The following is a 25896-nucleotide window of genomic DNA, read 5'->3' on the forward strand; positions in this document are numbered from 1 at the left end:
TCTTGAGTCTTCGACTTTTCAAAGAAGTCAGTTTTATACATAAAAACAACGCTTTTTTTCGCGTTCTTTACAGCACAATAGTTGATGCTTAAAAGTGTATGGGCCCCATGCAAATCCGCAAGGTATTTCTTTTAAAGTTTAAAAAACTACTTTTAGGGAGTCTTCTACTTTGCTTGATAGCTCAAGCATGTTGGCTTGCACTTGTACGTCATCAACGACAGCTAAAGCTGGATTCATATTTTCTAGAGAGATCTCGAGAGGCTTCATCGAGGTATGACTCTACAAGAAGAAGAGGATCGAATTGGACGCTAAAGCTATCTAGCAACACATATAACGATGAGCTGCCGGGCAAGACCGTAACAAAAGAGCTGCAGAGGGAAAATGCTACCCTGCTAATGCTTGTGCGTAATTGGGAACTACCGGGGGCACTGCGATCCATGAGATCGTTGGAAGATCGCTTCAATAAGGACTTCCAGTACGATTGGACATTTCTGAACGACGTTCCATTTGATGAAGAGTTCATCGAGGCCACCACCGCCATGGCTAGTGGTAATGCCCAGTATGCCTTGATTCCAGCGGAGGACTGGAACAGGCCATCTTGGATCAACGACACTCTGTTCGAAGAGGCTTTACAATTGATGGAGGAAAAAAATATCCTATACGGTGGGTCGAAATCATATAGAAACATGTGCCGATTCAACTCTGGCTTTTTCTTTAGACAAAAAATATTGGATCAATACGATTATTACTTTAGAGTGGAGCCAGATGTGGAGTATTTTTGCGATTTCCCCTACGATCCATTTAAGGTGATGAGACAGAATAACAAGAAATACGGCTTTGTCATAGCTATGTATGAGTACGAAGACACCATTCCGAGCCTATGGGAGGCTGTCGAAGAATATTTGGAGGAAACTAAGTCTCGGGATGCTGATATGGAAAATAACGCTTTTGGGTTCATCTCGAATTTTGACTTTTTCGGTAAATCATTTGGTGTCCTGGACAGCAACAGCGACTATAATCTATGCCATTTCTGGACAAACTTTGAGATTGGTGATTTGAGTTTTTTCAGAAGTGAAAAATATATCAAATTTTTCGAGTATTTGGATTCTAAAGGTGGTTTTTATTATGAAAGATGGGGAGACGCGCCAGTGCATTCGATTGCCGTGTCACTCCTACTGAAGAGGGATGAAATCATTCATTTTGATGAACTAGGATACAAGCATATGCCATTTGGCACGTGTCCATCTGCGCACTACTTAAGACTTCAACAAAGATGTCTCTGTGACAGCAACCACCCCGACAACATCGATCTCAATGTCATTAGCTGTTTGAGAAGATGGTGGAAGGACGGCAGCGGGAAGTACTTCCTCAAACATGACTCATAACGAGCTGCGCAAGCTCACATGCTACACTTTGTACTCACAAATACGTATATATAATAAAAGAATCACAAAGAAAGATGTTCCATACTTTAGGTCATCACCATTTCATGGGTCGCTTAACCGAATAAACCGGAAGCAACCTCTAACGGCGATGGTTTTAAAGATGGATTCCCTCAATACCAATAGTCAGACTATTCGGAACCGAAGATTTATCTACGACACTCATCATTCTCTTCCTCTCTCCTCCTTGGGATAACTTATATAAAAATAAACTAAACCAAAGGAAAAAGAGGAAAATCCAATGAAAAGGAAGCCATTGCAACGGATTTGAAAGTACTAATAGATTGGAGGTCTGTCAAAAAAAGGCAAATCTGGCTTCTATAAACCGCGAAACAATAGGCCCCCTGAAGTATCACAAATTTGTTATACTCCTGTAGGGAGAAATCAGAGAATATAATAACTACAAGTCAAAACCAACAGATTTCGTTAAGGTAAGTTATCTGGTAAGGCTAACGCCTTTTATATCCAAAAAGTTTCATGCGAGAGGGAAAAAGAAAAAGACGAGAAAACTTCGGGTAAGAAGTTTACTTATAAATCAGGGCAAGAGAATTAGTGAGAAGGCAGATCAGATACAGAATCATAGGCCGGGCAAAGCAAGCAAGCGTTACATATAGCCGTGCTCCACAGTGGATAGTTCGTTGAGCCGTGAGTATTTGCAATGAGTAGAAACAGGGACCCTCTGCTGGCCAACTTGAACGCCTTCAAAAGCAAAGTCAAGTCGGCCCCAGTGATAGCACCCGCTAAAGTCGGGCAAAAGAAGACTAACGACACTATAACCGCTATAGATGGGACCACTAGGAAGAGGACGGCTTCTGAGCGTGCACAAGAGAATGCTTTGAACTTCGCCAGGAATCCTGTGTTGGAGGACATCAAGAAGGAGGCCGGAAGTAATAGTTCTAATGCCATTTCATTGGATGACGACGAAGATGACGACGAGTTCGGCAGCTCTCCTTCAAAGAAAGTAAGGCCCGGCTCCATTGCCGCAGCTGCTTTACAGGCCAACCAAACGGATATTTCGAAGAGCCACGATTCTTCCAAGTTATTGTGGGCCACTGAGTACATTCAAAAGAAAGGTAAGCCGGTTTTGGTGAGCGAATTATTGGACTACCTGTCAATGAAGAAGGATGACAAAGTCATTGAACTCTTAAAGAAGCTGGATAGGATTGAGTTTGACCCCAAGAAGGGGTCTTTCAAGTACCTTTCCACTTACGATGTTCATTCTCCATCAGAACTGCTGAAATTGCTACGTTCACAAGTAACGTTCAAGGGTATTTCTTGCAAGGATTTGAAAGATGGTTGGCCGCAGTGTGATGAGACGATCAACCAATTGGAGGAGGATAGTAAGATCTTGGTGTTAAGGACGAAGAAGGATAAGACTCCAAGATACGTTTGGTACAACAGTGGTGGCAACTTGAAATGTATAGACGAGGAGTTCGTTAAAATGTGGGAAAACGTGCAATTACCACAATTTGCAGAATTACCAAGAAAGCTGCAAGATTTAGGTTTGAAACCTGCTAGTGTCGATCCTGCAACAATCAAGAGACAAACAAAGAGAGTCGAGATTAAGAAGAAGAGACAAAGAAAGGGTAAGGTCACTAACACTCATATGACCGGTATCTTGAAAGATTACTCTCACAGAGTATGAGGCTGCTCTGTTTAAATGATTTTCGTTTGCATATTAGGATCAAGGGACTGTAGTTTATATACATGTGTATGTTAAGGTGCAGCATACAATTTAGCTTTTATAGTCTACTATGTATTGGTAAGGAGCATTAAACATTGTCACAAAACACCAAAAGGTTTAGGTTCCCAATTTTGTACTCTTGACCAATTTTTCATGGGTGAAGTTTCTTTGCCCTCTCCGTTCTGGGTTTTATTAACCACTCCCCCACTAGACATTCTTTGCTTCAAGGATTTCAAGTCACCCAGTATATCGTTGGTATCAACTTTCAATACGGGACTGATTTCCACCTTTATTGGAACGTCCCCTTTCTCTGCGGGGGTGAGATCATACACATTTATTTCGCCATCGTTGAACCTCGATGACAAGTTGTCTACGTATTCTTTTAGTTTTGCCTCGATCTCCATTGTGCTCTCAAGTTGTTTTTTCCTTTTTTTGTTTCTCCACGAACTTCCACTAACCTTTTCGGTTTCAAATTTAGCTAGCATGGACTGACAAAGATATAGTATCAGGTATGATGCATTTTCATCGATGACTTTCTCCCAGTTCTGCCACTTATTTTTAATATTCTTGTTGTTAAGATTCTCTATTATAACATCTAGCAGTCTTTTCCGTAGTTCTTCCCACACGTGAAATTTTTTTTTCAACATTGTCGTTGCATGGTCATCATTTTGCTGGGTTTTGTAATTCCTGGCCACCCATTCTATTAACTTCCAATCAAAATTGTTTAAATTTAATATTAATACTTTGAGCAGAACCTGGTCATAGTTATTGAAAAATTTTTCAATCACTGCGTTATGATAAATAGACAATTTCCAGAGTTCTTGCCATTGGCGTAAATTTTCTCTGATAATAATTTCAGACGAAGCCTCAAGTGCACCTTTTCCTCTTCGAGAATCGTAATTAACCAGATCATCTCCAGAAAAGTTGCTACTAGTGATTAAACTATCTTGTTCACTTTCCCACACCCATTTGTATTCTAAAAACTCACTTTTAAGCCGTTTCCACTTATCAAGTGTTTTAGCCAAAGAATCCATATACCTCTCCAGTTTGTCATTCCTCTCGTACCCGTAACCGTTTCCATCCCCATCCGAATCATCTTCTTCATCTTCTAATTCCTCATCATTCCAATAGTGGTCATATAGCCATGATAATGCTTCATTGGCAGCCCAACGAAGCATTTCTAGCCCAGGTAAATCTCTCTCATGCGTACCCCAGTGCCTCAAGTCAACAAACCAAGACGGTAGTTCAATTTTCGCAGCTAATGTGTGCAAAGGTATGGCGAATTGAGATTGTTGCGTTGGATCCAACAAGCCATTGACGAACCGAATCAAAGCCATTACATATGACAATCGTATAGGAATGGAGTCCCGATGAGCACCCAAACTGGTTTCCTTTTCATCTAGTAAGACAGCACATGTTATCTGTGCCGTAGAATCCACCACGTGAGGTAAATACTGTGAGCCTTTGAGTTGGTAGCTCTGGACCCTTTGTACGGCACGATGCCTCTTACCATTGATGGTGTCTTTACTATTCGGATAAAACCAACCTTTTAGTTCCTCTAACTCAGCAAAATTTCTCCACGGAACTATGCGCGGTGGTATCATCAGTTACGCCTTCACTAGCTCTTTTATTCTTGGTATCTAACGCTGTCTTTTGATCAGGTCATTCATTATAGCCATTTTCCAGTAATTTTTCACTCACAACTGTGATGAGCTTGTTAAGCCTCATGCCCGGGTAATTTTTGTATGACAGTATGGCATGAGCTTACTATTAAAATCTTACCTTGTTATGGCGTCAGTAACGAGCTGATTCGCATTTTCTACCAACCACCGTCAGGCTCAGGTCACAGCTGAGCTTTATAATGAACTATGAATCCCAAATGAGAACAAAAAAACGACATAGAATCACTGTGGTGTGCACAAATTGTAAAAAAAGGAAAAGTAAATGCGACAGAATAAAACCATGTGGAACGTGTGTACGGCTAGGAGATATGGACAGTTGTGTTTATTTGAGCGATAGGCTAGGACAACGGGAAACGGGTCCTACCTTGACTGGAATTGACCACCTGGAGAAGCAAATAAGACGTGCGGAAGAAACTGGGCCAGGATTCATTAGGAAAAGAAGATTTGCACAACCTCGACAGGACAAAGATCTCTGGCAAGGAACGCAAGAAAAAGAAAAGCCAACTTCAGGTTACTATGTTCCAGTAAATGAAGAAACGCCTTTATTCATAGACTTAATCCCTAATGGATTTTGTTTGGAAACCAAGAGATCTGCTGATAATCTATTTGGCCTGTTCACGGATAGAGCAATTGAAAACCGTGATCCTTATCTGAAAGCGATGGTAACATTTAGGAGTATCGCGATCAAGAAAATGATGGATAAATTAGGAAGTGATGGCAATAATGTGAAAAATGGAAGTTTACCTAAATCTTTTGAAGCCTTATCCACGTTTGATGCCGACGATGAGCGTCATAATAGAAGTGACATTATCGATGAAGGAAATAACATCCGTATGCATCAAACAATTCACAGGTCGTTGTTCAATAAATTTGCTAAGTACAGAGAAAACAATGCTACAAAATTTGGTAAGAACTCTGAGACTATTATAGCAAAAGAGTATCTGCCTCCTTTGAAGGTATTGGAAGATGAAGTTTTAGTGCTGTTCGAGGAAAAAATCTACAGTATGATACCGATTTTCGATATGAAAGTTTTACGTCATGAAATAAGGGCCTTTTATCAAAGTATAGTCGATGAAGGGAATCCTATTTCTATAAAACATTACGATCATATGGTTTTTTGCATAATTTTATTGATTATTAAAATATGCCGGCTTTCTGTCCAATTTTCTAAATTAAGGCCGTACATTTATCCAATTCTTCAAGAAATTGATACTTCTAATTTTATGGCTCTTGTTAATCACTTTTTGTTTGAGACAAAGGTCCTTAGAAAATGTAATTTATTACAATTACAGTGTCTCGTGTTGCTAAGGTTCTTACACTGGTGTGCCCCTGAGGACGGCGATGGGAGTGAAACTCAATATTGTCATATTTTAATGGGTATAATAATATCATCATGTAAAGAAATGGGCATTAACTGGTATTGCATTTCTCAACCTGAAAAATATTCTTTTAAAATAAACCGATATACAAGACCTTCATACGATATAATGAAACCTGATGATTATGTTTCAGTTTACAGGAAAATATGGAGTTGCGTTTTATTCTGGGATAGGAAAATGTGTTTTATTAGTGGTGGAGAATGTCAAATTGGGAAAACATTACAATGCCATTTCAAAAGAGAGGCAGATATAACTACATGGTACATGCAAATGTTACCGCTGGATGCCTTGATGAAGAAGATTAACGATACGCTGAACGATGACCCAGGAAATGTAGATTTGAATTTATTACATCGACTAATAAGCGATTTGAAAAGAAAGTTTTATATTTTGAAAACCATGTCAAAAAAAGGGCAAAAAACAATGGGCCATTTTGATTTTGAAATGGAATGGATTATTGATTTATTCTCATTGAGCTTATTACACGGAGAAATGATATTCCATGAATATGACTGCAACATTGCGGAGTTTTACAAGAGTTTCCAAAATTTATGGGATATGATCATTCGTATTTCAGAGAAATGTTACAATTATTTTTTCAACAGTGATGCTTTAGAGATAGATTCGCTGGTGAAGTTTTATACTAACAGAATTGTGGAAATTGTTGCAAATAAAGTTTTGGTCATTATCCCCGCATTCATTCTCAGAGGAGATCGGTTCAAAACAATTCAGTACGCAGACAAAAAAAAAATGGTAGAATTTCTCTATGGGATTTCTTCTGTGTACTTTAACGAATTTGGTTTTGAATACTATCGTTGTTTCAGAAAAATGTTCACTGCTAAAATAAGTTATAAGATCTTGAATCGCTCGTGTGAAAAGGATGCATGGAGCATCATCTTGAAGTTCTTGTTGAATGAACTAGTACTGGAAGATAATGGCGATAGCTCGAAGGATTCCAAAGATACGAGGCTGAAGGATGATTGTGCAATAATATCTGAATTTGAAAAGACAGTACAAAAGCGTAATCAGCATGGAACAGATATTTTAAGTATATGGAATAATGAGTTTTATCCTATAGGTAAATACAACGATGATATGACGGGTTTTAAGTTTCAAATACGAATGAAACAGATGCAAGAATTCTTGGATATGGAGAAATATTCGGACAAGTTTAATATTTTCTCATCCTTTTATGACCATGCAAGTTCACAACTGGCCAAACATACTGAAGCGGATACCAGCGTAAACATGGCAAACGAACAAGTAGCGAAAACGCCGCAAAAGGAACCATTACAGGAACCTGTGACGGCGGCCTTACCAAACAACGATTTAATTGTGTCTGAATTTGAGATGATTCAAGACATTTTTGATCCGGTAGATTTTGTATCTTTTTTTTGAAAGTCATAAAGGAAGAGGAAAGAGGACCTTGAATAATATTCGCGCTTTTTGTTCCTTTCTTTCATTTCAGTTTAATTATATGCGTTATATATGGCACTGCTTAATTTATATATGTATATACACAGAGTAATAGAAGAAAGAAAGGATCATGTAGTCTATTACAAGAATTCGTTAGCTTTTTTGGCGTAGGCATGACAGTCCCTTAACCATTGTTTGTACTCCTTTAAAGAGCCAATCTTCTCACCGTAATAGTCTGGGACAGGGTTACTGAAACTTTGGGAAGAGGCATCGACCCTGTTATGAATAATATGCTTCAGGAACTCTTTATTTTTGTCGTTAAACTGTACCAACTGTTTGCCATGGGAGAGTTTAAACACTTGCGAACCAACTGTGGGGCCCAATAGGTAACCGAGAGTACCAGAGGCGATTATCCCGGCAGAGATTACAGTAAATGGGTCGAATCCCAAAAGCAATTGAGTTGGGTCTATTTCCATCGTTGAGAGGTAAGCCCATGAGATGTTACACCCTAAGAGCATGGAAAATAGCGAAGAGCCGACATTTATTCTATGTTGTAGTTTTCTTAACTTGAAAAAATCAGACCATGTCAACTTAGTGGGGTTTTGAAGGGATGCAGGTTGAGAATATGATCTTAAGGGTAGTGTTGTGGTGGTGGCACGCAATGCGGCGGCAGCGACAGTTGATTGCCTCGCCAAAAGTCTTTGCGATGTCAATCTAATGGTATTGACAAACATTTTGAAGGGGCAGACAATGTTCGTTGGATATTTTTGCTCTTTCCCCCAAGGCACATTTTTCCTTCACAGCGTATTACTTTCAGTTTCCATCTTTTATAGAGGTAATAATACGAACGTACTAGATGACATGAAAAATAAATAAATAAACGTTAAACTAACGGTAAATAAATAGTATGGGGTGAAACCAATAAACGTTCCCTCGCTAACCTATAACTCCTGTTCTTCTAAAGTCTTGAAGATAAATGGGCCAGGCGTGCCCTTGGGGAAAGTTATACCGTTTTCCAACAGTTTTTCGAAAACTTTGGAAAAGTCCTTGAAGAATTTGTCCTGGTCATCGGCATATTCTTTCACGATCTTCAAATACTTAGGGTCCTGGACCAAGGCGTAATCAGTAGGCAGCATCATATATCCGCTTTTAGAGTCCCATTGTTTGTTGTTGGCCTCGTTCTTTTCCAGTTTCCAGTCCTCATTCAACAAGTTCAGGAAGAACTCGTTGGTGAACACGTTGTTAGCGGCCCCCCAGGGTCCCTCGTACCCGGAGTTCTTCAGGTGAGTCTTTCCCAGAGCGTGTGCCCCCATAAGCGCCACGACCTCTCTGTCGTTCATGTTCAGTCTTTGGAAAAACGTCCTAACATAGTCGGCGTCCTTGTCAGCGTCGGGTAGTCTGCCATTGTCGGGGGTGGTGTCCTCTGGGGTGTCGACTCTACCGCACCTCCATGGGATCTTGGGGCCCTGCATTTCCTGCACAGCGGTTACGCCTCCCAAGCTAAATAGGTCACCTGAAGAGATCCAAGGGAACTCCTTGTGAATGGGCTCCAGAAAATTAAAGCCGTTCTGCAGGCCGGCGTTGGATGGATCGTTGAACTCCTTCTTGAATCTGTACGTACCACCATACGACCCGCCCGTGTTGTCGTGCTTGTCCCAAGTCCCAGACGTGTGCCATGCAAGGCGCACTAGCACAGGACCGTAACCTATGTAGTTGTCGTAGTTGTCATCGTCCCTCAGCTTGAGCGCGATGGCATTGTACACCTTCTGGAAGTCCTCGTACGACATCTCCTTTTCGGGGGAGGCCACATGGACTAGCGGCGTGGCGGAGGCTAGCGCAGCAGCCTTCGCCCAGCCGTTCCATCCATTATTGTCGTTGCCTCCCTGGGACGACGATTTCTTGTGGGACTGTGAGAAAGCAAAAGTAGCACTGGCAGCAGCAGCAGCAGCGGCGGCAGAGAACAGGTAGAGAGACCTCTTGTGAACGGTTCTGCCCAGTGCAGGTAAGAATTTAACAGCAGTAGCCATAATCGCAAATATATATGACTGTTCGTATGCGGTCTGAAGTTGATGTTCATGCGTGTAAAGTGAAAAGCATGCACTATCGCCTGCTTAAGTACTTTTCGTTCCAGGGTCCTTTCCTATCTTGGTAATAGCCGGCGCGGCCCGGCCCCTGACCGCCAAGAAAGTCATTTTACTCATTACTCAGTACCGAATAACTCATCAACACCTTTGACAGAACTACAGACGGGCGAAATTCTTGAACCGCAATGCTCGTGGTGTTTATGAGAAATAGCGGATAATCGTTGACTTTGGAATCGCCGGAGAAAATCCCTGGGTGCGGATGAAATCATTCCAACATCGTGTAGGGTATATAACGCTGAGGTCCCGCGGGTGGCACACACGATGAAATCGCATTGTAGTGCAATCATGATCCAGGGACTGAGGTTTGACATTGTGCGTGACTTGTTTCCCTGTCTGCCTGCCTGTTCTTGGCATGTATATTAGATATTTTCCAGCGTTGATTTAGAAGATGTGTAACCCGCTGGGTCCCCGCCTTTTGCGAACTAAAAGGCTCCCTTTTACTGCAAAGTGCGGGAGTAATTGAGAGGAGAAGGGACCTTAGAGGGTAGGTGGTCTCTTGAATATAAGATAGGATTTGTGCTCTCTGATTACCAGGGCAGGGCTTTTTTATTCTCCAACACAACCATCCATCAAATTAACTACTGCTCTTCCCTATTCATGTCTACTGACCCTGCCGATCACGCTACTGCCAAATCCGTTGCCCATGTGCCTCAGGCGTCCCGACGGTACAGGAACTCGTACAATGGGTTCGTGTACAATATCCATACGTGGCTGTATGACCTAGCTGTTTTCCTTTTCAATATTCTGTTTACCATTTTCTTCAGGGAAATCAAGGTGCGTGGTGCGTACAACGTCCCTGAAGTCGGAGTGCCCACCATCCTCGTGTGCGCCCCTCATGCAAATCAGTTCATCGACCCAGCCTTGGTGATGGCCCAGACCCGTTTGCTGAAGACGTCCGCGGGAGAGTCCCGGTCTAGGATGCCCTGCTTCATTACTGCAGAGTCCAGTTTCAAGAAAAGGTTCATCTCCCTGTTTGGCCACGCCATGGGCGGTATCCCTGTGCCCAGGATCCAGGATAACTTAAAATCCGTGGACGAGAATCTTGAAATCTACGCTCCAGACTTGAAAAACCACCCGGAAATCATCAAAGGCCGCTCCAAGAACCCACAGTCCACTCCAGTGAACTTCACCAAAAGGTTCTCTGCCAAGTCCCTACTTGGGTTGCCCAATTACTTGAGCAACGCTCAAATCAAGGAAATCCCAGATAACGAAACCATAATCTTGTCCTCGCCCTTCAAAACTTCCAATGCGAAAGTGGCGGGGCTCTTGACCAACGGTACCAACTTTAAGTACGCAGAGAAAATCGACAATACGGAAACCTTCCAGAGCGTTTTTGACCACTTGCATACAAAGGGATGCGTGGGTATCTTCCCTGAAGGCGGCTCCCATGACCGTCCCTCCCTATTGCCCATCAAGGCAGGGGTCGCCATCATGGCGTTGGGCGCGGTAGCCGCCGACCCTGGCATGAAAGTGGCCGTTGTGCCCTGTGGCCTGCACTACTTTCACAGAAACAAATTCAGATCTAGAGCTGTTTTGGAATACGGCGAACCTATCATTGTGGACTGCAAATATGGTGAGATGTACAAAGAATCCCCCCGCGAAACCGTCTCCAAGCTGTTGAAGAAAATCACAACCGCACTGTTTTCCGTCACGGAGAATGCCCCCGATTACGACACTTTGATGGTCATTCAGGCTGCAAGAAGACTGTACCAGCCACTGAAGGTCAAATTGCCCTTGCCCGCCATCGTGGAGATCAACAGAAGGCTGCTTTTCGGTTACTCCAAATTCAAGGATGATCCGATTATCATCCACTTGAAAAAACTGGTATACGACTACAACAAAAAATTAGACTTGGTGGGCTTGAAAGACCACCAAGTAATGCAACTGAAAACTACCAAACTGGAGGCCTTGAGATGTCTAGTGATTCTAGTCACTAGATTGATCAAGTTATCTGTTTTTGCCATGCTATCATTACCGGGATATATCCTCTTCACTCCAATTTTTATTATCTGTCGTGTGTACTCTGAAAAGAAGGCGAAAGAGGGCTTGAAGAAATCTTTGGTTAAGATCAAAGGTACCGACTTGTTGGCCACATGGAAACTTATCGTGGCGCTGATATTGGCTCCGGTTCTTTACGTGACCTACTCTATTTTACTGATCGTTTTGGCAAGGAAGCAACACTATCTTCGCATCTGGGTCCCCTCAAGCAACCCTTTTGTGCAATTCGTTTATTTCTATGCACTATTGGTTTTCACGACCTATTCGTCTTTAAAGACAGGTGAAATCGGTGTGGACCTTTTCAAGTCGCTAAGACCACTTTTCGTTTCCATTGTTTATCCAGGCAAAAAAATTGAGGAAATTCAATCCACGAGGAAGAATTTAAGCCTTGAATTAACTGCTGTTTGTAATGATCTGGGACCGCTAGTCTTCCCCGATTATGATAAATTGGCCACCGAGATCTTTTCCAAGAAGGAAGGTTACGATGTTTCTTCTGATACAGAGTCATCTATAAGTCGCATGAGTGGTCAATCTAGGAGTCGTTCATCTTCCATACATTCTATTGGCTCACAAGCTTCCAACGCACTATCAAGAGTGAACTCGAGAGGCTCATTGACCGATATCCCCATCTTTTCTGACACAAGACAAGGCCAATGGAAGAGTGAAGGAGAAACCAGTGAAGACGAAGATGAATTTGATGGGAAAACTGTTGAAACTCCACAGAATCCCGACTTGAACAAAGAAAATACTCGCGACACGGATATCTCTTCCAAGATTGCCTCACTAGTAAGACAAAAAAGAGAACACGAAAAGAAAGAGTAATTGCGAAAAGCTAAACAAGAGAGCAAAGTATTGACGATGTTCGTATATAATATTATGAAAACAACAACCGAAAAACATTAAGGGAGAACATTTCTATGTAAAAAAAAATGTATATCTAAGTAAATAATAGTAATAACAGAAACCTGAAAATCTAAAAAAAAAAAAATGCTTATGGTTCCGTTAGTCTTCGCCGATTGGTATTTCATCTTTTAATATTTTATTCAATTTGACCTTGATTTCGGTTTGCGAGTCGCCTCTGAGGATATCGGAGACGAACCAAACGTCGCAGTCCAACTGCACCATTTCCAGAGATCCTTTCAAAACACCGCATAAGATGTTGGAGTACCAGAGCGACTTCATAGCGTCCATGGGCAACTCCACAAAGTCGGCCAATGGATTCTCGTCCAAGACCAACGAAAACGAGTCCTTACTATGCGACCAATTCGTTATACTGGGCGTAATGTTCAAGAATATTTTAAACGCACATTTACTTAGCACTTCACTCGTCTTTGCTAGGGTCTCGCAGCGTGGTAACGCCGTCCTAGCCAAGAAATCCTCAATGAGCCTACACCCAATGTTGTATCCCATGCTGTACAAATGATCATTCACTTTGTTGAAATCCCGTTCATAATCTTGGCACAATTGCGCCACTATAGAGCCATACGTTAGCGTGAATAATTCTGTATTTATCTTTTCTGTCTTGTTCTTCCAGATCTCTTCTCCTATGGCCTTCAAAGACCTTGATTGTGTGGTAGAGACCATTCTCGATCGCTTTCTGGATGCTAGTGAGCAGATTGAATGTAACTCTTTCCTCTACTTTCACCCCGGCCGTCGCAACTATAATCTTCTCTATATTGCTATTATCATGAAGAGGAGACTATGCATCTTTGCCGGGTAATACTAGAAGGTTATTTTACAACATCTTCTTGCTTGATGCTACGCTGGTTTAGCAGCTTTAAGTTCTTCCGCAGCAACAATATGTATGTAAACATGCGCCATTTGAGTCCCAATACGTGTTCCGTTATCATTCTGTGGGTCTTAGCGTACCCAACAAAAATCATCGTTGCAATAAACAGGATTCACTACAACAGTAGCAGTGCCAGACCATTTACGGTATTAGGTTTCTGAGAGCCGAGTTTTTCCATTATACGTCATAGTCATTATCATGTTCTACGTATTTCCTTTTGCAGAATGCCATCTTGCACGTGACATTACAAATTGTGGTGAAAAAAGGTTCACATAATAAACTGTGAAGGCACTCAAAATGAAATTTAGCTCATTATGGATGAATCATCCATCGCCAGCTAGAATGCAGAGTGCTGAGGACGTTTAAGGTGAAAATGATATATAAGTATATAGCGTTTTGAAAATTCTACAGAGTTGAAAGCCTTACTTGGAGTCGCTTGGATGCTCGATTGTAAATACACCAATATAGATAGAGAGATAGACCAGAACAAAAAGATAAAAATAAAATAAAATAAAATAAAATAAAAAAAATGGTACGAGACTTACTGGCATTACCCACAGCATTGCCTCTGATCACTGCCAGTTTTGCTACTGACGAAGTCCATCTACTTGTTGGCACAGGGTCCACGGATTCAATAAGCGTTTGTAAGAACAGAATTCACTCCATTTTGAATGCTGGTGGTAATCCTATTGTGGTTAGTCCCTCGTCGACAAGCCATGCCAAGCAATTGCATATGGAATTTGGGTGCTTCGAGAAATTTCAGGTAATAGAGAGGGGGTTTGCTTTATCCGATTTGACTACTCTGGGGAGGTCCCTAGTGTGCAAAGTCGTGGATAGAGTATTTGTAGATCTACCCGTAGCCCAAAGCAACCTATGTGATGAAATCTTCTGGCAATGTCAAAAACTAAGAATCCCTATAAACACTTTTCACAAGCCAGAGTTCTCGACCTTCAACATGATACCAACGTGGATGGACCCCAAGGGAAGCGGTTTGCAAATCGCAGTAACTACTAATGGTAATGGATACATCCTGGCCAATAGAATAAAAAGAGATATAGTGTCTCATTTACCTCCCAATATATCCGAAGTCGTGATAAACATGGGATATTTGAAAGACCGTATTATAAACGAAGACCATAAGATCCTGTTGAAGGAAAAATACTATCAAACTGACATGTCATTGCCTGGATTTGGTTACGGGCTAGACGAAGATGGATGGGAAAGTCATAAATTCAATAAGCTAATTCGTGAATTTGAAATGACTAGCAGGGAACAGAGACTGAAGAGAACTCGATGGTTATCTCAGATAATGGAGTATTACCCCATGAACAAGTTGAGCGACATTAAGTTGGAGGATTTCGAAATACCTTCCTCTACAACAAAGAAAGCGAAGCAGGAGTCTGCTATAGAGGGCATAGTCTCCCCCGCTAATGAGAAGCTCGGAAGGGAAACCGAACAACTACAGTTATCGGAGGTTGGAAAGAAGAAAGGTCCCGAAACGCAGGGGGAAATTTCATTGGTCGGAAGTGGACCAGGTTCAGTATCTATGTTAACAATAGGAGCATTGCAGGAGATAAAGACTGCGGATATAATTTTAGCAGATAAACTAGTTCCTCAAGCCATTTTAGACTTGATACCTACACAAACCGAAACGTTTATAGCCAAGAAATTCCCCGGTAATGCAGAACGAGCACAACAGGAACTACTGGCCAAAGGCCTAGAATCCCTGATGGACGGATTGAAAGTGGTGCGTTTGAAGCAAGGCGATCCGTATATTTTTGGTCGTGGCGGTGAAGAATTCAATTTCTTCAAGGATCGCGGGTATATCCCATCAGTTCTACCAGGCATCAGCTCCTCCCTAGCTTGTACCGTATTGGCTCAGATACCTGCTACACAACGTAATATTGCAGATCAAGTACTCATATGTACCGGAACCGGTAGGAAGGGTGCTCTACCCGAGATCCCTGAGTTCGTTAAAAGTAGAACTACAGTTTTCTTGATGGCGTTGCATAGAGCCAATGTCCTCATTACAGAGCTTTTGAAACATGGGTGGGATAGTGATGTTCCTGCTGCAATTGTTGAGAGAGGCTCGTGTCCTGATCAACGTGTCACTAGAACTCTTCTAAAGTGGGTGCCGGAAGTGGTAGAGGAGATTGGATCAAGGCCTCCAGGTGTCTTGGTTGTAGGTAAGGCTGTGAACGCGTTAGCTGATCAAGATGTATCAAATTTGAGTGAATCAAGAAAATACGTTGTTGACGAAGGTTTTAGAGAATTTGAGGTTGATACGGATAGTTTATTTAAATAGCGTGAACTCTTGTATATAACAGGATATTATTCGATTACTAGCATTAGATTTTACTTCCCTCATGTACGCAGTCTCCAGATTCCTTATTGATGAATATATTGCAAGATAAAAAGCGCTCTAAGACCCTGAAAAGCACATCTGATAAAATCGCAAAATATTGGCAAGCCAAGAGAAGAACAAATATGATAAGTAGACGGTTTTTCCAAACAAATGGCAAAAAAATTGCCTTTGCATTTGATATTGATGGCGTTTTATTCAGGGGCAAGAAGCCTGTTCCAGGTGCTAGCGACTCATTGAAACTATTGAGCGATAACAAGATTCCATATATCTTGTTGACTAATGGTGGTGGGCTCTCTGAGAAGGCACGCACAGAGTTTATCTCGAGCAAATTGGACGTTGACGTGTCACCTTTGCAAATCATCCAAAGCCATACCCCGTATAAGTCCCTTGTTAATAAATATTCAAGAATCTTGGCTGTTGGTTCGCCTACAGTAAGAAAGGTTGCAGAAGGCTACGGATTTCAAGATGTAGTTCACCAGACCGACATTGTGAGATATAACAGAGATATTGCGCCATTTAGTGGGCTGTCTGACGAACAATTACAGGAGTACTCTAGAGAGATTCCAGATTTAACCACTAAGAAATTCGATGCCGTCCTGGTGTTCAATGATCCTCATGACTGGGCTGCTGATATACAGATCATTTCAGATGCAATTAATAGTGAAAATGGGATGTTAAATACCTTGAGAAGTAAGAAAGGTGGCAAACCTTCCATCCCCATTTACTTTTCAAACGAGGATTTGCTATGGGCCAATCCTTATAAATTGAACAGATTTGGTCAAGGTGCCTTCCGTCTGCTAGTTAGAAGACTTTACTCTGAGATAAATGGTGAACCTCTGCAAGATTATACTTTGGGTAAACCGACAAAGTTAACTTATGATTTTGCGCATCACGTTCTCATTGATTGGGAAAAAAGATTGAGCGGAAAGATAGCTCAATCTGTTAATCGGAAACTACCTCTTTTAGGCATTAAACCTTCATCTTCACCGTTCCACTCGGTTTTCATGGTAGGCGATAACCCTGCAAGTGATATCATTGGTGCTCAGAATTATGGCTGGAATAGTTGTTTAGTAAAGACAGGTGTTTATAAGGATGGTGACGACTTAAAAGAATGTAAACCTACGATGATTGTGGATGATGTGTATAAGGCTGTTACTAAAACACTGGAAGAATACGCATAAAAAGTTGCTATGAGATACCCTTCTTTACTTGTGAATATGCGTTACTGTGATGGATTTGATGGTAGTGTAAAATTGCTTTTACGAGATATATATATATGCGATATACACAATGAGTTAAATAATAAGTCAGAACGATTGATAGGCACTAAAAATGGTAAATACATGATTTTTCAACCTAAAGAAAGAAAAAAAATACTGCAAGCTCTTTCAAGCAAGACAGTCATCTATCCAAGTCGCTTAACCTATACATTTGCGAAAAAACTCTTCCACCTGGGCAGACGATTTAACACAATTTTTCCAGAGAATGTCCCCCTACAAGTCATCTGAAATACTATCCAAATTAATAGGCTGGCCGGGCTTGAAAGCAGGAAGACCTAAATAAGGACAGCCACTACACCTAAATGCATCCCCTAGTGAACAGGATCCACAGCCACCGACTTTCTTCCCATCGATAGTAAAATCGATCTCGGTTAGCTCATTCTCGGAAAACTTTACGACTTTATCCTGTTGAGATCTTAGATCATTTATTTCCCTTTCTTCTTGTTCTTTCATACCACAAGTGCAATCCTTACAAGCTTTTTTTTTCTTTGTCTTGGATTTACCACATGTAATCATAGTAATCATTGGCTTACTGGAATCATCCTCATCGATTAAGTCTTCTTCTTCAATGGAGTCGTTGTCGACATCCACTTGGTCAAAATACTGAGCCTTGGACGAATCACTAGAGACGTCATCATCGCTATCCTCGATTAGGTCATCTACGACTTTATAGACTCTTGGTTCAGAAGCCATTTTGAAGTTAGGCACCTCGGATTCGTCTGCTCTCTTGATGGTAGGCAGTCTGGTATCCTCTGCTTTCTTGAATGAGGGTAATTTAGAAGTTAAAGCATTAGCTTTCTTGAAAGTTGGCAATTTGGTGCTACCATTCTGCAGTTTGGTGCTGCAGGGTTTTTTCTTATCCTTCAACGGTATTGAAACAGTTTGAGTAAGATTGGAAAAATCTTTTTTAACCCAACGGTACTCCGGCTTATTTACTATTTCAAAGCCATTAATCAATGCGTCTACTTTATAAGTGTCACTCAAACCCATTAATGAACCATTTAGTTTCAATGAGTCAGCCAGGATAGAGATCAACTTCTTGGGAAACTTGATATCCGTGACTGCTTCAGGCGTCAGGTATTGAATAACTTCATATTTGGATTTCTCCAGATTTATGGATCCATCATTCAGTTTATTGATTAAGAACTGGTCTACAAACTTGACTTCCTTGGAGGCGGCATGATTTTTGGTATTTTCCACCAACTCTGGCGTCGTAGTCACAGATGGATGTATCAGAAGGAGACCCGATTTGTAATGCGACATCGATGTTTTCGTTTGATGGGAAATATGCTGAGATATAATGCAATGGAAGATCTTTGTTTGGTGTTGGTTTTAATATGTGATGAGAATAAATGATTACTAATCATTTCATTTTTTTATAGTTTTTTTCTTTTTCTAGAAACTTCGGAATAGTATCGGACTTATTCCGGTACCGGTATCTGTCAAACAAGCTGAGAAAAAATACACAATTTTATTAGTTAATTAATGAATTCGTAAATTAATGAATAAATAGCTGTTTATGTGTGTGTGAAGATCTACACACATTCAATATGGCCCTTACATACCTGCTTCAAGGCATAAAGGATAAAAAAATCATGACATTTTGTGTATATGCTGGGTGGAGTTGCCTGATGATTTTCTTTCTAGAAATCGCAAAACACAAAGATGTTGAATGTAATTGCAATTCATAGATTATTTATTAATGCTTATCTACTATACCTGGAGTTTCTACTTCGTCCTCGTCATCATCCTCGTCATCGTCATCATCCTCGTCCTCGTCGTCATCGTCATCGTCATCGTCGTCGTCATCGTCGTTGTTGTTTTCGTTCTTGTTATCTTCCGTCTCTTCTTCTTCCTCTTCTTCGTCATCTTCATCCTCGTCTTCTTCGTCTTCTTCTTCGTTATCCTTTGGATACCCACCCAATTTCATGACGATCTTGTTTACAATCTCGTTCCAGTCCATCATACCACCAAGACCGATGTCACCATTTATATCCATTACTTTTTCGGAAGGTTTGAAAACAGTGACCCAAGACATTTCCTCTTTTATGGTTTGTAATTGTTTCTTTGTCATCATCGAATTAAAAGTGCTACTCACCATGGAGGGCGCCAAAAGAATTGGGTAACTTGGGTTCCAAGCTCTGATGACACTCGTTAGGAGATTATCGCACAGTCCCAAAGCAATCTTCGATAGTGTGTTTGCAGTGAGTGGGGCCACAACTAATATATCCGCCCAACGACGTAGCTCTATATGAAGGACGGGGTCAGTCCGTTGTTTCCATGCGTCCCATTCATCTTGATCTGTCCAGAGCTGAATATGCGGAGGTAGCTCCACCACTTGAGCCATGTTACATTGGCCCGGCGTTGGTGTTACCGGAGTTGTTGGAGTGGAATCATATTGTGAAAGTTTATTTAGTTTTTCTGAAGACTTGATAATTTTTTTGGTATATCTTTGTTCGAAAAACTGTGTTGCTGATTGTGTTAGGATAACTTGAATGCTTATTCTATCACGACCATATATTTCTTCTAATTTTTTAATCATTGGTTTGATCTTGAATACCGACAACGAACCTGTGGCGCCAAATAGTACGTGCAATTTCCCATCATCTTGCGGTAACCTGGGGTCCAAATTTTTAGAATTTTCCCTTTTAGGAATGATGGAGGGTATGGCCGATTGCTTTACTGATGTATCCTCTGAAGCAGACCTTGAATTAAGTTGGATTAAAAGATTGTCGGCCTCATCGTGTGAATCCTCCTTTCGCAGTGTAACACTGGTGGGAACCTTAGCAGCGACTTTATCGTTTTCCTTGTTTACTGGAGTCGATGAGGCCATAATATTGCCAGGCTTGATCGAATCGACTATTTTGAGCCTACCGTTCCCCTTAGGAACAAAATCCTTCATCTCATTGACAAGCGGAGAGCCTGATATTTGCGCCGGTCTTGGAGTAGTGATGTTATTCGGTATTGCTGCAGGATTCCCGGCAACAGAATTAGAAGTAATTGTTAAAGTGCTGTTTGGGACTTTATTCTTTTCCGATTCATTTTTCAGTTGAGCCAGACTATCATGCTTTTGTTGCTGCTTCAGATCACTAAAAGTGACGGCGGGAACCCTTTTCAAGCCAGGCTCCGGCGTATTGCTCACCACCGCGCCCGAAGTTCCTGTAACATTCATGATAGATTTCGTAGTATTACCAGTAGCATTTGACAGGGTAGGACTCACTGATTGTCTTCCCGAAACGGGGGAGTTCATTACAGAGTCCTTCCCCTTTGCATCCTCACGGTCCAACACAATCTCCTTCTTTCCACGGGAAAACCTTGGACACTCTATGGGTTGGTTGTGATCTGATTCATGCTTCCCGTTAGTAGAGGCGACGGCAGTCATTGCGGTTTGCTTCTAAAGTCTTTGTTCTTGCCTATTATTTTTCCTTGACTAATATTTCTTTATATTTTATCCCGGAATATAAAGCGCTGTGAGAACGAAGAGGACCTAGTTCAAAAATGGTCTTTCCAAATGTAACTGAACGGCAGTAATGGGTGGGCAGTCCAGGTGAGGGAGTGATCCGAAAGTGTTCCTTGACTTCTCCTCCTGTGAGATTGCCTCCCAGAGAAGCATCGATGCCATTTTTTGCAAGAGAAAAAGTTGCGTGTGTCATTACTTACGAGCACATGGGTTGGGTTATATAACGACTTCAAGGAATTACTTGGACTCATGCTGAGAGCAGGCAGAGCAGGCAGGGAACCTATGGGTTTATCATGGTCCAAGCAAGTGAATATAGTAACCGCGTGAATCGTAGAACTGAGAAATGGTAAACGGACCGTTCGGACAGTTGGTGCAGGATAAAGTTAAAAGATCTATAAATCGAAACTAACTTTTAGTTTACTCTTCATAGGGAATTTTTGGGTAATTACATTGAAAATAACTGTGACTCCCTGAACTTGCTATTATATTGAACATATTTAACGTATCCAATCGGCGTGCGTTGTAGGGTATAAGAAGATCTTTTATGCTTACTACAAGCTGACCGATGACTATGAACTTTTCAGGAATCGACAGGCAATCAGTATATCAAGCGAGGAATGTGCATACTAAAGGAAACTAGCGCGGTCCAAAATATTGTGGTAAAGAGGGTTAAAATTTCAAGAATGGTCAGTAGTTTTCATACTGAATAGACCGCACTCCCATTTAGTCACTTTCATTTTCAACATCTCGAATGTGGTTTTTATATGCAAACATACAACAGAGGTAAGTATTGCTTAGTGAACGTGCCCCGTAAGAGTTAATATGCTGCAAAAGAATCACATATTGGTGGTCGTGAAACTGGGGGGGACTGCTTGAGATTTTATATAGTCATCAATATAATTTCTCTTTCTCGAAGAACTCATCCTTGTTAGCTCAGTTGGTAGAGCGTTCGGCTTTTAAGCGTATTCGCTTAGGCAAGGATACCGAAATGTCAGGGGTTCGAGCCCCCTATGAGGAGTTCTTTCTTTTTTCGATTTTTTTCCCAGATTTTCTAGAAAATCGAACGACAAGTTCCACCATTATTGAAGAAGAAGTGTTTTACACATGCTGCCTTTCAAACATTCTTGTCCGATTGCATTGTTTGATGCATTCGACTGACAATTGAAAATGACAACGGCCCATCATGATTACGACCTGGAGGAGCCATTGACCTCAACTGCCAGACCGCTAAAGAATTCTGTGATTACGGTCAGAATAATAAAGTCTTTCCCGTACAGAAACGTCAAGAATATAGTGTTGCATGATTATGATCTTGCGGACAAGACGGCAAAGGACTTGTTCAATGACGCTTTGAACAAAATCCAGAATGACGGCTCATTGAGACCGTTCCGTAACGTTAAGTACGATACTCTAAAGGTATATACACACGCACACGGTTCCAAGACGGTCAATCTTGTGATCAATTTCGATCACGATGAAGACTGGATTTTGGACTTGCAGAACGATAAAAAGAAGCTGTTTGAATACGGTATTGAAAATGAAACCGAGATTTCTCTCTTCAACAAGGATGACTACTTGAGGTTCAAAGAAAACCCTGAAGAAAAATGGTAAGATGCTGATTAGTTTGTGAACTTTATTAAAAACAAATGATACGAATATATATATATTTTTTTGTGTATGCATATATATGTATATATATAAACTAACACCGAAATGCGTGTGTAGAATGCAAAGGAGAGGGCAGCTCTTCAGAAAACAACTTGATTCCTATAGAAAATGTCTTCATCTTTTATGGCATCAAATGAATAGCTGTCGAATTCAGAATAAGTTTCCTGTATTCTTTCATTGGCAAGGGGAGTTTGGTGGCGATGGTGGCGGCGATGATGACGGCGATGGTGGCGGAGGTGTTGGACATCGTTTATGTTGACTAGAGATTCGTGAATAGCACCCTTAGAATCAATCTCTCTTCTCATCACAGCCTGGTTGAATTTCAATTTCCTAGGGAATTGAACTTTCTCCTCTAGTTCGAAATCCTCCGCATCTTCATCTATCGAAGAAATTTTAGTACATGAAGAACGTTGGTCAAAGATAGATGATGTGTGGGAATCTACGGATGACGCGCATGAAACGTCTTCCGATTCCACGGGGGTGTCCTTGCTTCCCACTGTGCAGCTAATCTCCTCCGTTTCCTCGTCGATCCATGATTCCGCATTTCTCTTCAAAGCAGATTTCAAACTCTTTTGCTGTTTCTGGTCGTTTTGCTGTTGTGCAGGCCACATCTTATCTTCAATATTATCTATATTGGTCAAGTCCGGACCGTACAACACTGTCACATCAGTCTCCTTGTTCCAGTTGATGGAGAGCGGGTTGGACTTGGAGTTTTGCAGACCATAGTGATTTATGGACCAACGCCTCCATAAACAATGGTGTAATCTTACGAGATACATGTTATAATCGAGCGCGTCCTCCGACGAGCAACTTGGTAGTCGAAGTAATTTGTGTTTACGCATCTTCAACAGCAGTGTCCACGAAGCCGGCATTTCTAAGCTTGCGTCACTAAATTCATGGTGGAAATAGTCAATGGCCGGCTTGTTGTAGTTGGTCATGTTGTCTAGCAACATCAAATTTTGATACGAAATTATTGTATCATCTAAACTAGTCATTTTTATATACGTTTATGTGTTTTGCTAGTGGTTGGGAGGAAAATCAAGAAAGAACCAAAATATCAAAAAGCAAAAATTTGAACGGGAACTATTGCTCACATATATATATATATAGTCATGGAGTTTCTAAGACTCCAGAGATATCTTTTTTGCTGCATTCAATTCAAGGAAGACGAGAAGAAGGAAAGAAAAAGCATGATTATGATTGTCCCCAGGTTTTTTTTTTCTTTTGCGGGCGGAAAAAGCCCAAATCTGGCTCTTCCCCGCGGGGATTTCTGCGCTTGCGGGCGAGAAGAGGAATTATCTAAGAAAACATTTTTCCGACCGCGCAGAGACTGTTGTACCAACGGAAAAAAATTGCAGGAAAAGCAAAACACCCCACCCAGCTTCCCCCCTCTTCCCCCTTCGATTCTTCAGTGACCCCCGCTATTGGTTTTTCCGGCCACGACAATCCCGTTGTGACTGGCCGGAAAAACTCGAAAAAGCGTAACAAAAAGAGCGGGGCAAGAGAATAAATTTATGCTTTTTCCTTTTATTTCTCTCCGGACTACTCGGACTGCTTCGTTCCAGTCCAGGTTCGCTGTCGTTGGGAGTGATTATCTATGAGACTGTGCTCTTTTCGTGAAAGATAAAGACTATCAACGATAAACTTGCCTTCCGTGCGTGCTCTACGGCATTTTTCCTTGTTTCTTCGTCTTGTTTGTCCGTAGGCTGGAGTACTGCATTTTGGTTGAACGGCTTGGTTCGAGAAGCTAGTCGTTATATAACTAAATAAATATATACCCGATGGAATTGCAGGCAATTGAGTGTCTAGTGTTCAGCGCATCACTTTGGGACCACAAAGATACTTGCAGAATGTGTGAAAAAAGTTCGGCTACATAAAACGCGAATGGTGGAAATTCACTGTATGAAGTATTTCACCCGCGCGAATGATTTTTACGTTTAGTTGTAGTATCGTGTAATATGAAACCAATAGTACCTACAGATAAAATCTCCACGCCTATATACTGATTAAGTAGATATAATCGGGGCCTACCTTGGAACGTGCTTTTGGTGGTCTTAATGCTTCCAAGAACCCTTAAACATACTATTATTACTATTGCGTCGGGATGGGTTTTCTAATGTTTCATTACTAATGGTTTAGTCAACTCTTGAAATTTCACACCCCTATTTATTGACTGAACGTCCAGTCCAACCCCTCTTAGCCCTTTTCAGGCTCTTCTATAAAAGGAACCAGGTATCAGCACTAGCACCATTGTCCCACTTCCAAGAACCCACACAAACATCGCACAACATAGCAGAAATGTCGAAACAGTGGGCGAGTAATAACAACGGGGCTTTTAAGAGACAGGTGTCGTCCTTCAGAGAAACGATTTCCAAGCAGCATCCAATCTATAAGCCCGCAAAGGGAAGATATTGGTTGTACGTTTCATTGGCTTGCCCATGGGCGCATAGGACTTTAATCACAAGGGCTGCAAAGGGACTAACCTCGGTCATAGGATGCAGTGTAGTCCATTGGCACCTTGACGAAAAGGGGTGGAGGTTTCTTGACATGGAGAAGCAACTGGAAGATAAAGGAGACTTTTTGGAACATTGGCACGATGCTGCAGGTGGCATCAAGACTGCTAAGGAGGATGCCAGCAAGAGCTTTGCCGCAATCAAGAATGACAGCGAAAGGTTTATGGTGGATGCTACCAATGAACCACATTACGGACACAAGAGAATCAGTGATTTGTACTACAAGAGCGACCCTCAGTACTCGGCAAGGTTCACCGTTCCCGTTCTGTGGGACTTAGAGACCCAAACCATTGTCAACAATGAAAGTAGCGAAATTATCAGGATTATGAACTCAAACGTCTTTGATGAATTTGTCGATGACAAGTACAAAGAGGTGGATCTTGTCCCCGAACATCTGGAGGCCCAAATCGACGATTTCAATTCTTGGGTTTACGACAACATCAACAATGGTGTATACAAGACCGGATTCGCAGAGAAGGCTGAAGTTTACGAAAGTGAGGTTAGCCATGTGTTTGAACATTTGAACAAAGTGGAGAAAATCTTAAGTGATAAGTACGCTGGATTGGAGGCGAAATACGGTAAAGATGACAGGCAAAAGATTTTGAGTGAATTCTTCAGCGTGGGAAACCAATTGACAGAAAGTGACATTAGGTTATACACCACCATCATAAGATTCGACCCTGTCTACGTCCAGCATTTCAAGTGCAACTTTACCTCAATTAGAGCTGGATATCCGTTCATCCATCTCTGGGTGAGAAACTTGTACTGGAACTACGATGCCTTCAGGTTCACAACAGATTTCAACCATATCAAGTTACACTACACACGCTCACACACAAGGATCAACCCCTTAGGGATCACGGCCCTGGGGCCCAAGCCAGATATTCAACATTTATAATTTGCTGTATTTAAGTAATCGACTGACTGTTTGTAATCTCCCAAAGCTGCCTCTTTTTCTATACTTGATTGGGTAATTGACGCGAAACGCGTCAAAGTGCAAAAAGAGACCTGAAATTATATTTAACGCTGTGAAATATTTTCATGTCGTAATTTTCATGCAGAGCTGTATACATTCT

At 41.4% G+C, this 25896-nt stretch overlaps 16 protein-coding genes and 1 non-coding gene across 17 annotated transcripts; 9 read left to right on the forward strand and 8 right to left on the reverse strand.

Moving 5' to 3' along the window:
- Nucleotides 1-107: 107 nt before the first annotated feature.
- KTR2 (mannosyltransferase KTR2) lies at nt 108-1385 on the forward strand (the record flags this gene model as incomplete). Its single annotated transcript, XM_056229505.1, has 1 exon — nt 108-1385. The coding sequence occupies one exon, from the start codon at nt 108-110 to the stop codon at nt 1383-1385; it is 1278 nt and encodes a 425-aa protein (XP_056083516.1).
- Nucleotides 1386-2100: 715 nt separating this feature from the next.
- On the forward strand, nt 2101-3087 carry TFA2 (transcription factor TFIIE subunit TFA2; the record flags this gene model as incomplete). Its single annotated transcript, XM_056229506.1, has 1 exon — nt 2101-3087. One exon carries the CDS (start codon nt 2101-2103, stop codon nt 3085-3087), a length of 987 nt encoding a protein of 328 aa, XP_056083517.1.
- Nucleotides 3088-3224: 137 nt separating this feature from the next.
- On the reverse strand, nt 3225-4730 carry LAS1 (rRNA-processing protein LAS1; the record flags this gene model as incomplete). The annotated part of the gene is made up of 1 exon (XM_056229507.1): nt 3225-4730. The coding sequence occupies one exon, from the start codon at nt 4728-4730 to the stop codon at nt 3225-3227; it is 1506 nt and encodes a 501-aa protein (XP_056083518.1).
- A 257-nt stretch (nt 4731-4987) lies between these two features.
- OAF3 (Oaf3p) lies at nt 4988-7585 on the forward strand (the record flags this gene model as incomplete). The annotated part of the gene is made up of 1 exon (XM_056229508.1): nt 4988-7585. The coding sequence occupies one exon, from the start codon at nt 4988-4990 to the stop codon at nt 7583-7585; it is 2598 nt and encodes an 865-aa protein (XP_056083519.1).
- A 158-nt stretch (nt 7586-7743) lies between these two features.
- Nucleotides 7744-8337, reverse strand: PAM17 (Pam17p; the record flags this gene model as incomplete). Its single annotated transcript, XM_056229509.1, has 1 exon — nt 7744-8337. The coding sequence occupies one exon, from the start codon at nt 8335-8337 to the stop codon at nt 7744-7746; it is 594 nt and encodes a 197-aa protein (XP_056083520.1).
- Nucleotides 8338-8544: 207 nt separating this feature from the next.
- CCP1 (cytochrome-c peroxidase) lies at nt 8545-9630 on the reverse strand (the record flags this gene model as incomplete). Its single annotated transcript, XM_056229510.1, has 1 exon — nt 8545-9630. The coding sequence occupies one exon, from the start codon at nt 9628-9630 to the stop codon at nt 8545-8547; it is 1086 nt and encodes a 361-aa protein (XP_056083521.1).
- A 714-nt stretch (nt 9631-10344) lies between these two features.
- Nucleotides 10345-12567, forward strand: GPT2 (bifunctional glycerol-3-phosphate/glycerone-phosphate O-acyltransferase GPT2; the record flags this gene model as incomplete). The annotated part of the gene is made up of 1 exon (XM_056229511.1): nt 10345-12567. One exon carries the CDS (start codon nt 10345-10347, stop codon nt 12565-12567), a length of 2223 nt encoding a protein of 740 aa, XP_056083522.1.
- Nucleotides 12568-12747: 180 nt separating this feature from the next.
- On the reverse strand, nt 12748-13329 carry BET3 (TRAPP complex core subunit BET3; the record flags this gene model as incomplete). Its single annotated transcript, XM_056229512.1, has 1 exon — nt 12748-13329. One exon carries the CDS (start codon nt 13327-13329, stop codon nt 12748-12750), a length of 582 nt encoding a protein of 193 aa, XP_056083523.1.
- A 734-nt stretch (nt 13330-14063) lies between these two features.
- On the forward strand, nt 14064-15839 carry MET1 (uroporphyrinogen-III C-methyltransferase; the record flags this gene model as incomplete). Its single annotated transcript, XM_056229513.1, has 1 exon — nt 14064-15839. One exon carries the CDS (start codon nt 14064-14066, stop codon nt 15837-15839), a length of 1776 nt encoding a protein of 591 aa, XP_056083524.1.
- An 89-nt stretch (nt 15840-15928) lies between these two features.
- Nucleotides 15929-17080, forward strand: SKDI11G2780 (uncharacterized protein; the record flags this gene model as incomplete). The annotated part of the gene is made up of 1 exon (XM_056229514.1): nt 15929-17080. One exon carries the CDS (start codon nt 15929-15931, stop codon nt 17078-17080), a length of 1152 nt encoding a protein of 383 aa, XP_056083525.1.
- A 312-nt stretch (nt 17081-17392) lies between these two features.
- DRE2 (electron carrier DRE2) lies at nt 17393-18442 on the reverse strand (the record flags this gene model as incomplete). The annotated part of the gene is made up of 1 exon (XM_056229516.1): nt 17393-18442. The coding sequence occupies one exon, from the start codon at nt 18440-18442 to the stop codon at nt 17393-17395; it is 1050 nt and encodes a 349-aa protein (XP_056083526.1).
- A 436-nt stretch (nt 18443-18878) lies between these two features.
- Nucleotides 18879-20561, reverse strand: SIS2 (phosphopantothenoylcysteine decarboxylase complex subunit SIS2; the record flags this gene model as incomplete). The annotated part of the gene is made up of 1 exon (XM_056229517.1): nt 18879-20561. One exon carries the CDS (start codon nt 20559-20561, stop codon nt 18879-18881), a length of 1683 nt encoding a protein of 560 aa, XP_056083527.1.
- A 110-nt stretch (nt 20562-20671) lies between these two features.
- Nucleotides 20672-20890, reverse strand: SKDI11G2810 (uncharacterized protein; the record flags this gene model as incomplete). Its single annotated transcript, XM_056229518.1, has 1 exon — nt 20672-20890. One exon carries the CDS (start codon nt 20888-20890, stop codon nt 20672-20674), a length of 219 nt encoding a protein of 72 aa, XP_056083528.1.
- Nucleotides 20891-21561: 671 nt separating this feature from the next.
- Skdi_11.trna16K lies at nt 21562-21657 on the forward strand. Its single transcript has 2 exons — nt 21562-21598; nt 21622-21657. It is a non-coding gene; the product is annotated as a tRNA-Lys (tRNA).
- Nucleotides 21658-21806: 149 nt separating this feature from the next.
- AIM29 (Aim29p) lies at nt 21807-22250 on the forward strand (the record flags this gene model as incomplete). The annotated part of the gene is made up of 1 exon (XM_056229519.1): nt 21807-22250. One exon carries the CDS (start codon nt 21807-21809, stop codon nt 22248-22250), a length of 444 nt encoding a protein of 147 aa, XP_056083529.1.
- Nucleotides 22251-22387: 137 nt separating this feature from the next.
- SKDI11G2830 (uncharacterized protein) lies at nt 22388-23302 on the reverse strand (the record flags this gene model as incomplete). Its single annotated transcript, XM_056229520.1, has 1 exon — nt 22388-23302. The coding sequence occupies one exon, from the start codon at nt 23300-23302 to the stop codon at nt 22388-22390; it is 915 nt and encodes a 304-aa protein (XP_056083530.1).
- Nucleotides 23303-24605: 1303 nt separating this feature from the next.
- ECM4 (S-glutathionyl-(chloro)hydroquinone reductase) lies at nt 24606-25718 on the forward strand (the record flags this gene model as incomplete). The annotated part of the gene is made up of 1 exon (XM_056229521.1): nt 24606-25718. One exon carries the CDS (start codon nt 24606-24608, stop codon nt 25716-25718), a length of 1113 nt encoding a protein of 370 aa, XP_056083531.1.
- Nucleotides 25719-25896: the final 178 nt, after the last annotated feature.

This window comes from Saccharomyces kudriavzevii, assembly GCF_947243775.1.
Source record: "Saccharomyces kudriavzevii IFO 1802 strain IFO1802 genome assembly, chromosome: 11".
NCBI classification, from domain to species: Eukaryota; Fungi; Ascomycota; class Saccharomycetes; order Saccharomycetales; family Saccharomycetaceae; genus Saccharomyces; species Saccharomyces kudriavzevii.